We start from the raw sequence: 14,492 nt of genomic DNA, 5'->3' as shown, positions 1-14,492 counted from the left end.
TACACAACAAGTAGGACACTTAAACATCTAGTACTTAGATAGAGATATTATTTGGATTTCTGGAGCTTTCAAGACAGCAAGGGTGTTATTGTCCCTTTAACGGTCCAAGTAAAATTGTATTTTGTAAAATTGGTGGTCGAGACAATAATTCGTTTTTACATAAGAGTTCATTTTAATCTTCATGGAGAAACCTTTATCGAACTCTGGCAACACGAGGGTCGATGCGAGGCAGTATGGATATTAACAGATAATCTCTATTAATCGAAACAAGTCAAAAATGGCAGTTGTTATTTTCCCCGACCACTCGACCACTGATATTATCAGATATAAGGATGGAAGAATTCAATTCTCCCCGTGTTAATCCACTACTAAACCTCAATAGGTCTGATTTCATTTCATTAATAGTTAGCGTTATCAGCTAGTCAGGAAAATCATTCTATGCCTTCATCGATCTCAGTACGTGATAATATTCCATAGACGTAGGTGTCGCCACGTCACGTGCTTCTATCACGTGATACAGTTCACATGACACAGCCCCCGTTCAACTCGCTAGCTATTTAATCTCTATAGTTCAAATTGTCCCAAGATTTCGGCGAGGGAGAAGAGGAAAAGGGATTTTAAGAATGAAGAAAATTACAACAAGTTTAAGGCTGTGTGTTTTGTTTGTAATATTGGATGTTATTCCTGTCAATTCGACGTTACTTCAACCGCAGGGCCAAGCCGAAATCAGTGATAAAACTTTACTAAACTCGGACAAAACTAAAAAAGCGTTCAGTGCTTGGAATGGTAAACGAGAATCCGTTATAGACAATAATAAAAGAGCTGCGTTTAGTTCCTGGAACGGAAAACGCGATGATTCTGATCGGGAAACTCTAGAAAGTAATAAAGATAAACGTCCAGCATTTAGTGCATGGAGCGGGAAACGAGATTCCGGAACCCACAAACGCCCGGCTTTCAGTGCATGGAACGGGAAGAGAGATATGGACAACGATATTTATGATAAGCGGCCTGCGTTTAGCTCTTGGAGTGGCAAAAGGGACCCGGAGATCGACGAACTAGAAAAGAGACCTGCTTTCAGCGCATGGAATGGCAAGAGAAATTTGGAAGAAAAGAGACCCGCATTCAGTGCTTGGCATGGAAAACGCAAGGCTTGGTCTAATCAAGAAGAGAAACGTCCGGCATTCAGTGCGTGGAATGGGAAACGCGACGGATCCACAAAGCGATCGACTTTTGGAGAATGGAGTATGAAAGCAGATTCACCCCGAATAGTAAAACGCGCCGCTTTCAGCCCCTGGGGTGGAAAGCGGAATTCAGACTCGTATAACACCGATGAGGAAGATTTAGACGAGAAAAGAGTAGCTTTCAGTTCTTGGAGTGGTAAGAGGGGTGATGAAATAACGGAAATTAAAAGGCCAGCGTTTAGTCCATGGGGTGGCAAGCGTAACGCGGAATCATCCATTGACGACAGCGATCTGGAAAGCGCCAACAGTGACGACGACGTTTGGTGGGATTCCCCGCTTAAAAGAGCCGCTTTTAGCTCGTGGAATGGTAAAAGGGACATGAACGAAATGAAAAGAGCACAATTTGCAGCTTGGGCTGGAAAACGCGCAGAAGAAAACTTTTCTCGAAACTTATTAAATTATTTGAGAACACCCGACAGTGATAATAACGGAGACTTTGCCCCTGTGAAAAGACAAACAGCACACCAAATGGCACAGGATATGCATTTTATTCGAGCCTATTTGACAAGACTTCTTAAAGAACGAGCCCTCAAACGAAGTTTTGGTGCGTGGAAAGGAAAAAGGGCCAATGACTATTATTTGTCTGACTAATAATAAAAATAACTTTTCTAACTTTTCCTCATCTAAACTGATTTAAAAACATAAATGTAAGTTGCGATTTTATTAAATTATATTTGTTATGTTGTGTGGTGTTTTTATTTCAAATTGTATTTAATTCGGATTTGAAGAGGTATTAATACTTCGACGACTAAAAAACAAATTTCAATTTCGCTATGATATGCATATATTTACTTTCGGTTTTCGGGTAGTATAGAAATAGTTGTTCTCTTTCAAAGAGGTTAACGAACATTATAGAAAAATAACGTTACCGAGTCGCATACAGTTTTAACAAATGCTCACTGAAAACACCTCTAAGCATGCCAATGTTTTGCGCATGACCGTAACTAGCTCATAGCAACGAGGGGGGCGGGAGGTGTTTTCAGGGGTGCCGTAAAATTGACGGACAATGTATATCTATTGTTTTCATTGTCGAACAATTTTTTCACAGGGGTGGAGGGGGGGCGAAACGTTTCGCAAGGGGCCCCACCCCACCCCTTACTTACGGGCCTGGTTTTGCGGTGTTTTATTAATATGATAGTATTCAAGTCTCTGTGAATCGTAAGAATTTGTCAGAAGATATCTCACTGTTCACGACTAAATCCACGGTAAAACAGAGAGAATGCGGTAGAAATCCAATAATGTTTTATTTTCAATATTTAAATGTACAGAAATAAGGGGGTTGCTTTGGGGTGCTCAACGGGGGATCACGTGGTTAAGTGGGTAAGAAGCTGGCTCGCTAGCCTGGAGGTTGGGTGTTCAATCCCTGCATTGGCCGAGAAAGTTCATCCAGATTTTCCGGCGTGGTTCCCCCTTGTCAGTGATGCAGGACAGAGGGCCTGACAAGGACAGCTGTCTAGTCCTTCGGATGAGACGAATGACCGAGGTCCCGCTATACATTGGAATGCACGTAAAAGATCCCTTGGCAGTTGGAATTCGATATAAGAGTAGGCGATAGTGCCGCTGCCCGGGCAAAATTTCCCTCATAGCACACTACATGTATGGCGTATGCCCGTCTTCATTAGCCCCGCATAGGAGCAGAACAGTAGGACGTTAAACCCCATTTCATTTCATTTCATTTCATTTAGATGAGTGATAACACCTCTTTAAAAGAATCCCCACGCCAATCGAACATTCCAAATGTTCCATGATATAATGCCTTTCGCTCGACACCTATCAGATCAGATCAGTATACGCATTGTTAGATTGGATAATATGTTTTAGATACATTTACTTGTAATTTTAAGTTCCGTTGCCGTTTTTCTCGGCAAAACGTCATTACTGCACCTGTTGGTTCGATGAGTACGGCGCTGGCCAGGTAAAATCCAGTTAGGTTTGCGCATGTGCATGACGAAAGACCTTGCGAAGAAAAGCAACTAGGCGTTCCAATGGGACGAAAACCCAAGCTCACGTGTAACCATTGGTCTATATAAAATCTCCCCAAACACACTGCACGACAGAGCTAGTTTTACTTATCCCGGATATCCTGCCCCGTGTACAACAATCGTTATAACTGATATGTGGGATCTAACAGGGGTGGATTCAAGAATTTTTGCGGGGGGGGGGGGGGGTATCTTTGGGAGGGCGGAGCTCTTGAACATTTTTAAGAAATACATGTTCTCTATCGTCATTAAGGCGTATATATATATATACATACATACACACTGAGCTTTTTAAAGAGAGAAATCCAACATCCCGTCTGACGTCAATTTTTATTATGAATTAATAGAGATCACATTGTGATTCAATTTCATTGATGGAAAGCATTAATTGTGATATCACATATTTTTATGTAACTGAGCAGGGGTGGGTGGGTGGACCCCCGCTGGATTCGCTTCTGTCTTAGAGCTACTCCTAATGATCCCACGATCCATTTTACTTTTATATAGTCCCATGGCGGTGAGAATCTTTCCTGTACAACAACGTTTCTCATATTCTTCACAAAATTTCCACTACCAATGTATGTCGTACATGCACTGTCGATGGGGTTTTTACCTGATGGGGGGGGGGGGGTAGATGGCCGAATGGTTAGCATGTGCGCGCTGTATCATAAGGTCTGTCATTGAGTCAACTGGCGTGGTTTCGATTCCTCAGTTGTACGTGACAAGGCGTATGGCGTATGTCCAACCTCGTGGATTTTCTCCGGGTCCTCCGGTTTCCTCGGACTGCTAAAGACCTCTACGCTCAAGCGAATTATTGAAATAAATTTGAACCATGTGTTAGTCCCGAAATGACCTAGTTTGACTCTCTCTCGCTCTCCCTCTCCCTCTCTCTATCTCTCTACTTGATACCCTTTTTTTGCGTCGTGTCATACCTGTCCAGTGCCAACCCGTCACTCTAACAAGAACTATACAGGCTTGACATATCCCGAGAATTAATCTAATTATAGGGTTCAATGCATCGTGAGATATTGCACACAGTCAATTCTTACGATTAACGTTCAATCATTTACTTTTATATAACACAAGGTACAGTTTGTACGGGTACAATTTTATGGATACACAGTTACTGAGTTTAATACTAAGCGACGTTTCGACGAGGATACTCTCGTCTTTATCAATATCCTCGTCGAAACGTCGCTTAGTATTAAACTCAGTAACTGTGTATCCATAAAATTGTACCGTGTGTGGGGATCACAGTGACTAAGTGGGTAAGACGCTGGCTCGCTAGCCTGGAGGTCGGGTGTACGATCCAGATTTTCCGGCGTGGTTCAGTGATGCAGGACGGAGGGCCTGACAAGGAAACTGTCTAGTCGTTCGGATGGAACGAAAAACCGATGTCCCGTGTACACATTGGCGTGCACGTAAAAGATCCCTTGACAGTTGGAATTCGATATAAGAGTAGGCCGTAGTGCCGCTTTCCGGGCAAAATTTCACTCATAGCACACTGTATGCGAAATGCCCGTCTTCATTAGCCCAGTATAGGAGCAGAACAGTAGGACGTTAAACCCCATTTCATTTCATTTTTCATTTTGTACCTTGTAATAATATGTTCAATTACTAAATGCCAATCAAAGAAGATACTTTTATATAGTTCCATGGCGGTGAGAAGTTTACCTGGACAGAAAAAGTTTTCTCACATTCTTCATATAATTTCAACTATCAATGTAATTGTGCATATCGATGTTTTTTTACCTGGTACATGATTTTTTACCTGGTGCATGCTTTTGCGTCGTATGATACCTGGCCAGAGCCAAAGGCCCCGCTCAAAACCAGAACTAATTAGACTAGACATATCACGAAAACTATTATAACCTATGGTAAAATACGTGATGAATTCATCAATTAAATTCAGTAGTCAGTAAAAAAAATGCCGCTAGCATCAGTGGTTAAACGAAATGAAATAGGATTTAACGTCTGACTTGTCCACACCAACCAGCTATAGAAGATAAGCATGCGTCATGCAGTGTGCTATGGGCGAACTGGACAGTGCCGTTTCCGCCTACTCTTATCGAATTGCAACTGTGAGGGGCTCTTTTATTTACACATTGACGTGTACGTGGCATCTCGGTTTGTTATCTCATCCAAATGACTAGACCCTGTTCCTGTCAGTCCATTCGACACAAACTAGGTCATTTCGGGACTAACATATGGTTCAATTTTATTTCAATAATTCGCTAGCGCGTGGGGGTCTTTAGAAGTGGGGGGAAACCGGAGGACCCGGAGAAAACCCACGAAGCTAGAAAGGGGATCATACTCCTTGTCACGTGCACGTGGGGAATCGAAACCACGCCACTTAATTCAATGGCAGACCTCATGATCCAACGTACACTCATTAAACCACTAGACAACTAACTACCAAGGGGCTGTAAACTGATGTCAATGGTATACACGAGACCTCGGCTTTTCACACCATCCAAGCAACTAGACACATTTCCTTGTAATCTTCCTAACCTAAATCACTGTCAAGAAAAAACAGACAGGCAATTCTAAAACGTATCTTGTTCCGGACTGGCGGCAATGAAATACGCCTAGACTGAGATCTAAATCTGGATAAAAATCAAATATAACCCTAAGCGGTCTGTATCATAACAATAATGGTATAAATATTTGCTCATTTAGCAGTAAAAATGCTGTTGGGTTAATAAACCGAATTAAACTCTGAAAGTCATCCTTCGTAACTGTCGTTGTTTGTGGACATAGTGGATTCCCCCGCACTGGAAATGATATATTTGCGATGTTCTCGAATCATACCTGGAGTTATAAACACTGGTTCAACCATGAATTATATACCTTTGGGTGGTCTGGTGGTGGATCAAGCGGGGTGATTAACGAGTTAATAGATAGTGGGACCAAGCATGAAAATCAGCGAAAGTGGTTCTCGTCCAAGCGGAAATCATAATTATAGTGTGCTATGAGGAACATTTTGCCCTGACAGCTACTCTGCGGCCTACACTTATATAGAATTCTAGCTGCCAAGAGGTCTTGTGTACACGGGACCTTGGTTAATCCTCCCATCCCCTGTCCGATGAATTTCGCAGCCAACACCGGAAGTGAACCCGCGACCTCCTGATGAGCGAGCCATGGTCTTACTCGCCCCGACCGTGTCTCCCTCGTAGATTAATAGGAGCCGTTTTCCGCTGACCACTGGTTTCCGCTCTCATAGTGGAATAATCCAAAATAATCCCAACCCATGACGCAAAAACAAGTCAATATTATGGCAGTTAGGCAGCTTAGCAAGCTGATGTAAACATTCCGGACAAAAACGTGGAATTTTCTGTACCACTTACTACCTTAGTATTTCATATTTGATATGCATGCGTCTTGGATCATAAGGTCTCCAGCAAATCTGTAAGGTTGCTGCAGGTCCCCCGGTTGCCCCCCCCCCCCTCCCTATCAAAGTAATTATTGACATACTGTTAAGTGAACCTGTAAACATCTCTCTCTCTCTCTCTCTGGGGGGGGGGGGCGAATTGTTAGCACGTGCGTGCTGTATCATAAGGTCTGTCATTGAGTCAACTGGCGTAGTTTTGAATCCTCGGTTGTACGTGGGTTTTATCCGGGTCCTGCTAAAGACACCTTCGCGCAAGCGAATTGTAGAAATAATGTTGAACCATGTGTTAGTCCCGAAATGACCTAGTTTGTGTCGAGTGGACGTTAAACTCTCTCTCTCTCTCCCTCTCTCTCTCTCTCTCTCTCTTAATGTATTTATGAACCGCGTTACATTTCTAAATACCTTTAATTTCCAAATATTTCCAAATAATTCAATTAGGGACGTAAATACCAATTTAATTGACAAAAATAAACGGAAAGTGTCATTTACAATGTTAGGCCAATAAATCGTCGCAAATATCAACGGAAGTCAGTCACAGACGGTAATTAATTTAACTACTATTCCAAAAAACAAATTTACAAATAGATTTGGTTAATATTAATTAAAGATCGCACATTTTGGTAATTAAGTAACTAATTCTGTTCCTCTTTGTTATTTGTAAGTTAAGTTTTTTCAATGGTAGTTTTCGTTTTCACAACCAGTTTTATTAAAAAAAAACTGTAACCTCAAATTAATGAAATGAAATGGGGTTTAACGTCCTACTGTTCTGCTCCTAAACTGGGTTAATCAAGACGGGCATACGCCATACAGTGTGCAATGAGGGAAATTTTGCCTACTCTTATATCGAATTCCAACTGCCAAGGGATCTTTTACGTGCACGACAATGTGTACACGGGACCTCGGTTTTTCGTCCCATCCGAACGACTAGACAGGTGTCCTTGTCAGACCCTCCGTCCTGCATCACTGACAAGGGGGAACCCCGCAGGAAAATCCGGATGAACTTTCTCGCTCAAATTAATGTATCAGACATAAACAATATTAAAACAATTAAGAAGGAAATTTGAAAACAATTAAGAAGAACCAATCTTCTATAGTGTTAGTGAAGGTCACACAAGACATTTTGAAATTTTCTGTAAATACGTGGCAAACAGACAAAAAGTGTAGGACTTTGGTCCTTAAGACCATAATATATCAATCTGATTACAACACAGATCCTATTTCGTTTCGTTTTTGTAGTTCAAAATTTCGTTTTACTTGTCTTTACTAAACTGGGATCTGGAAGAGTTGTTATCATTGACGTGTTCTGAATGATGTGAGGGATTAGCCAATGAAACGGTCTGTTACGGCGAGCTTTAGGCGTGTTTTGCACGGAACTGTAACGTCAATACTGATTGGTTAATCAAATGTCTTACGTCATAGGTTCAAAAGTCGCTCGTATGACTTTTGAAGCGACCTATCGCTACGACCGGTCAGATCTTCATGTAGTGTAGGCCATCGAAAGTATAAAAAAAAACGAAACGAAACATTGATCTGTATTTTAATCAAATTGATATTATATCTTTGACTAATTGCTGGTTCACACTTACAATAGAGTCAAATCCCACGTACTAAGAAAAGCGGACGACATGTTTATATGTGAAAAACAGTGATATTTTGGTAAAATAATTACCATCAAATTCTATCTGTTTATGAGTCAAATCCCACGTACTAAGAAAAGCGGACGACATGTTTATATGTGAAAAACAGTGATATTTTGGTAAAATAATTACCATCAAATTCTATCTGTTTATGACATGTGGTTGGTAGACCAAAAATAAGGTAATGTTCTTTCCCCTGGTCTTGGGAGAATGGGGATGTTTATTCCATATTTAGGAAGGAAATTAACGTCAAGGCTATCTAAGACGTGCAGAAATAAGGGGGTTATAAAAGAGGGTGTTGGGCGAAATTGATCAGAGCTCACCCAGATATTCCGAACAGCTATCATCTATGCTTTATTGAGAACGAGGGGCCTTCGAAGCCAACTAGTTTAACAATAAAGTTGTAGAAACCATGTAACCTGTAGTGTGGTTTTTTTTTACGATCACGAGGGAAACACAAAAGTAAGTCCGATATTACCACAAAAGGACAATGACCTGAATCCACTGTGACACCCGGGAAGAGAGAGAGAGAGAGAGAGAGAGAGAGAGTAATTGTAATTTAGCCATTTTGAACAACAAAGCAATCTGTACGACTCGTAAATTGCAAGCTAATACGAGTGACTATAACAAACGGTGCGTACAATCTAATTTCATTATGACTATTTTAACGGTATACCAATCGACTCCCAGAATACTAATGCCTTTTTAACCCAGATACTTAATGCTTTTAGGCCATTTTGGTACTTTCTTCCATTATCGTTCAGTTGTTATAGCCGAATCTTTCGGATAGGCTGTTATTTCAAATAGACCGTTTAATTTGCATACCCAATCGCAAACCTGTATTACCGTACACCCTTTAAAGGACAATATTGGTGTCAGTCATTATAAAATATGTGATAGAGCTCGTTAAATACATCCCAAATATAATTTTAAAACAGAGATCATTGCTACGGGAGATGTGTAACAAGCACGTGAAGAAACGGGAAGTGACGTCAAACATGACAAACACGAGTTGTCCTTCTATATAACTGACTGAAGTAACGAGCGGTAACAGACAAACGATCGAATTTCATTTCACTGATAATTCAGTTGAAGATGAAAAGTTGTTATATGAGACGATGAGAGGATATCTGACAATGCAAAAAAAGAATTGGCTGGCGTCAAAAATATTATACACCCTGGTCGGAGGCTCTGGTAAGAATCAGCGTCTGGGAATAAAAACAGAGAACCCGCGGCTGGTGGAATTCGGCCAGTTGTAAGTCAGGATGGTATTATACAAATAGGGCGTAAAATTATAAAATCCATTCAAATCAGCAATTTTATTTTTGATCCAAACAAAGAGGGGTATCATTTTAAATATAAGTTCAATTGTGTCCACCGTATTTAAGCCGGAAGCTAAGAACAATTAACTACCGACTTTCATTTATATCCACCATTGGACATTATTGAATTACCCTGTCTACAAGACAATGTCCCGTCATGTTTGTTCAATGTTACAAGAGACAAATCATTCAAGAACAGAACTTGAAAATGTCCGACATAGATTGGTAGGTTCTATAATTGTCAAAAGTACAAGATCTTTCCGGTTTTTGGTGTAAAGAATAATATGATAATTTACTTTACATATTAAACCGCCATTGTTTTCTATATACAACATGCTGGTGGTACTTCGTCGACCATACTTTACTACTTATATTTACAATAACTGATATGCGAGAGAGGGGGGAGAGGGGAAATCTCCTTCCAGTATTGATTGAGTTTTTATATTTAAACATACATTATGCAAGAGCTAAATCTGTCTATTGCAGGTCTTTCTTTAGGCCTGAAATGTTATCTAAAGGATTAATTAGACATTAGTTAACTTATCCAGACCATAATCAACTCTATATGGCATCGCTAGTCTGCAATCTTAAGTGGATTGTGAGCCGATTTACTGCATAACTTTCCTTCTCGATTTAACGATTAAATGGATAATCGAGACTATGCTGTTTATCGTACTGACTTTAGTAATGATGACCGAGGCTAGGCAGTTCTCGGTTCAAAGTGAATAAATTTGAATGAAATTTTCAGCAAATTGCCTTTACCTTATCTAGTTTTTAACTATTATAGTGAGAACTGCCAACTCGTTATCGAATCTCCCATAATGTATCTTCAATTAATTATTGGCCTTCTGTTACTCTTCCCATCATAAGTTCCATAGAGAGAGAGAGAGAAATGGGGTTTAACGTCAACTCGACACAAACTATGTCATTTCGGGACAAACATATGGTTCAATTTTATTTCAATAATTCGCTAGCGCGTAGTAGTCTTTAGCAGTGGAAGGAAACCGGAGGACCCGGAGAAAAACCAGGAGGTTTGACAGGACCCTACTCCTTGTCACGTACAACCGGGGAATCGAAACCACACCAGTTGACTCAATGACAAACCTTATGATACAATGCGCACGTGTTAACCGTTCGGCCATCCAACCCCCCATTTAATACCAAAATCGTGTGAAATGTGGTTTAGCGTCCTACTTTTCTATTCCATCACAGCCAATTCCAGTGTGCAATGCGGATCAATTTGCTCGGACAGCAGCAATAATTCTTTTACACTTTAACACGGACGCCAACATGTACACGGGGCCTCGGTTTTTGTTTTCGTCCCATCCTAACGACTACTCGATATTCCGCACAAGGTTCCCCCCCCCCTGCATTCCCGACAAAAGGAAACCACGTGGTATCAGTCAGATGTTCGAGAAAGAGTAGGCATACCCTATCTTTTGCGCAACAGTCGTCACTACCTATAATATCAGGTGGTATCGGGTGTTCTAGAAAGAGGATGCATGTCCTATCTCTTGCCACGCCATCACCACGGTGATAATTAACTTGAAGTTTAGGGATAGAAGATCATCTGGTGATTTTGAATTTGGAAATTCCAAAATGAGAAATGTTATAAATATAATGTCCTTATTGGTTTTACTTCATACTGTGTAACAATGTTAAGCCCACCTGAACATGCAAGTGTATATTTTGTAATGCTTAAAATAATTAATAACTTTGAATGACGGTTTTATGATGTCGCAAACGTGTAAATTAACAAAATGAATGGATGTTACAAACATTTAAAGTAACAAAATGAATGGAACCCACAAACATGTAAAGTAACAAATGAATTGATGACGTAAACATGTGAAGTAATAGAATGAATGGAACCCGCAAACAATTCAAGTAACAAAATGAAAGGATGCCGCAAACATGTAAAGTAACAAAATGAAAGAATGACGCAAACATGCATGTAAATTAAAACTGGACGTCATAATATAGGTCTAAAGCAAGTAATTGTGTAGTTCGTCTATTTATGGCTGTTTTCTTTTTTGCACGACAAATTTTGTTGACGTTTTGGTCTAGAATTGGAGAGGAATAACAGATTTTGGTGAATATTCATGATTTCCAGGTGGAAGGATCACTAGGTAAAGGAGTAAACGGCCCTTCGTCGGGATGTTCAAAATACTTTTATATAGGCCGAGCAATATGTAGTATTGCTTGTCTGAATCCATATCCATTCCCACAGTTATGCTGCCCGTCTAAAATTTGGAGAATTGAAATGGAAATGAAATGAAATGGGGTTTAACGTCATATGTAGCACAATGGGTCATCTGTCAGACGTGGAGAGCGGGAGATCATAATCAGTCGCCACATCTTACATACGACCCATGATCGTCTAGAATTTGTCTCTAGCTGCCTTTGCTTTTACTTCACGTTGTGTGTTTGCTTTTTACTGGTTTCTTAAGACGTTTGTCTTCTCAGTTATAACAATGCAACAGTTCGCTTTTACATTTTATATACATAGCTGCTTACATGGATACAAGCATAATAGAATAAAGCCATGCTCAAACCCGAGCCAGCCAGACGCGATTTGGGCGAGTCTGCTGAATAGAAACTTCTACATCTTTTCCCTTCTAGAATCAAGCTGCTGTCTAACGAATTCTCACAAGTATGGTAGTTTTGTAGCTGTGGGTTTTGGACGTTCAATTATCTAATTGGTCAAATATCATGTAAATAAGTATAGAGATTGGTCAAACAAGCCAAATGATGCAATCGTAATTTTCCTTCACATGTTTTTCGACACAATCCACCTTGAACTCAGACCCTCTTTCCTGTTATTCTCACACAATTACATAAACAATTAATTTACGTTTTAAATAAACTCGTACCATAGCTAATATACTGACAATAGAGAATTTACAATTTGTAAAGATAAAAATGTTGTTCAAACCATCTTATTCCTCTATTCCTTGTCTATAAATTTAAAACAATGTCGTAACGACGATATTGCTACACCTACTGTCCGACTGGGCTAATGAAGACGGGCATACGCCATACAGTGTGCTGTGAGGGAAATTTTGCCCGGACAGTTGCACTAAGGCCTACTCTTATATCGAATTCTAACTATGAAGAGATCTTTCACGTGCTCGCTATTTTGTACACGGGACCCTGGTTTTTGTCAGGCTCTGACGAGAGGGAGAAACCACGCCGGAAAATCCTAATGAGCTTTCCCGGCCGCTGGAGAAAGCTAATTGACCGACATTAATCGATGATTTTAGTCGAAAACACAAAGTATACTTCGATAATTTTTAGACGTGTTTATTTTGCTTCCATTTAATAGAATAGAAAAATGTTTGAAGGAAGATGTAAAACGGATTAGAACCACATTACAAAATAGGGGGCTATACTATATACCGGAAAACACCGAAAAACACCGGAAAACTACCGGAAAACACCATGTTATACTGAATACCGGAAAACACCGGAAAAACACTAAATACCGGAAAACACACTAAATACCGGAAACCACCCTAAATAGGTAACCCGGAGAAGGGCTATACTATAAACCGGAAACTAACCCTAACCCTAACCCAGGCACACAGAGGACCAGGCTCCCGGTTACCTATTTAGGGTGCCAGTCTCCGGGTTACCTATTTAGGGAATTTGCGGTATTTAGTGTGTTTTCCGATATTTAGTGTTTTTCAGTATAAAATGGTGTTTTCCGGTTGTTTTCCGTTGTTTTGCGGTGTTTTCCGGTTGTTTTGCGGTGTTTTCCGGTATAAAGTATTGCCGCAAAATAGGCTACTATTTTTTTTTAATATGGCGGTCATTCAGGGCAGAGATCCATTATCAAAGTAGATAGTTCAGAACGGCCCATCTCACTGCAGGGAACAAAATGATTGCTGTATATGGGCACAACTCACCAAATATTTCTACGCCATCACCCAGTTATTTTTAGTCTTTCTCTCCCTTTCCCTTTTCCCCCTTTTGCATGGCGATTTTTGTTGACTTTTTGGTGTAGAATCGAAGAAAAGGGTTTGAAAATACATTTTCTACCAGGTTTTGGTGAATATTCATGATTTTGAGGCGGAAGGATACAAGAGTTGAGAGGTTGGTTAGGTTAAAATGTAGGGTCCAAAATTGCATGTTTTTTTGTCTTTACTTCCAGCTTGTGTATCTCAAGTTTTCCATAGTGAACCTCATACGTGCTTTTGGGCAAGAGGTTGCCACATGTTGCTCCATCTGTGGTAGAAAGCGTTCTACCCAACGAAAATTTGGGAAAAAGTTAGAGCTGGTCTAAGAGACGAGAGACAGAGAGATGGGGTTTAACGTCCACTCGACACAAACTAGGTCATTTCGGGACTAAAATATGGTTTAATTTTATTTCAATAATTCGCTTGCGCGTAGGGGTCTTTATCAGTGGGCGGAAACCGGAGGATCCGGAGAAAACCCACGAGGTTGGATAGGCAACCTTACTCCTTGTCACGTACAACCGGGGATTCGAAACCACGCCTGTTGACTCAATGACAGACTAAGAGACGAGAATTAACATTAAAGTCAATGGACAAATGTTTAGTGATCTGTGGCCATATAACCAGTGGTATTTTCCCCAGCACGTGTTATTGTAACATTAACTGTGGGTTATACGTATCTATGGTAGATATATATATAATGTCATATACACTACAGCAGGGAATTGTGGGTAAATAGTAAGATCACAGATTTACTCTGATAATATCACGTGGTAATGGAGATGACCAACAAATCCCGAGGAGGATTTAACCAGGCTGCCTGCAAGTTTTACTCTTAGTCACCATAAACAGTGTGCGTCTTCAAATTTTAACTGTAAAAAGTTCTTTAACCTGCGTTTCAGTGTATGCATGCACGGGACCTCGGTTGTTTGCCCTAGTTTAGCAACTAGATGTGGTTCCTTGCCA

General features: G+C 40.3%; 1 protein-coding gene across 2 annotated transcripts in view; it reads left to right on the top strand.

The window, feature by feature from the left end:
- The first annotated feature begins 520 nt into the window (after nt 1-520).
- Nucleotides 521-14,492, top strand: part of LOC126821696 (uncharacterized) — a 51,963-nt gene continuing 37,991 nt past the window's right edge. For both annotated transcript variants that reach the window (XM_050550172.2, XM_050550175.2), the window contains exon 1: nt 521-1,888. In XM_050550172.2, coding sequence (XP_050406129.1) covers nt 624-1,832 — 1,209 coding nt within the window. In that variant the 5' untranslated portion in view covers nt 521-623 and the 3' untranslated portion in view covers nt 1,833-1,888. The remainder of the gene's footprint in view (nt 1,889-14,492) is intronic.

The sequence above is a fragment of the Patella vulgata genome, chromosome 5, assembly GCF_932274485.2.
Source record: "Patella vulgata chromosome 5, xgPatVulg1.2, whole genome shotgun sequence".
Classification (NCBI taxonomy): Eukaryota; Metazoa; Mollusca; class Gastropoda; family Patellidae; genus Patella; species Patella vulgata.
The sequence above is the reverse complement of the archived record's forward strand: the minus strand, read 5'-3'. Positions and strand labels throughout refer to the sequence as shown.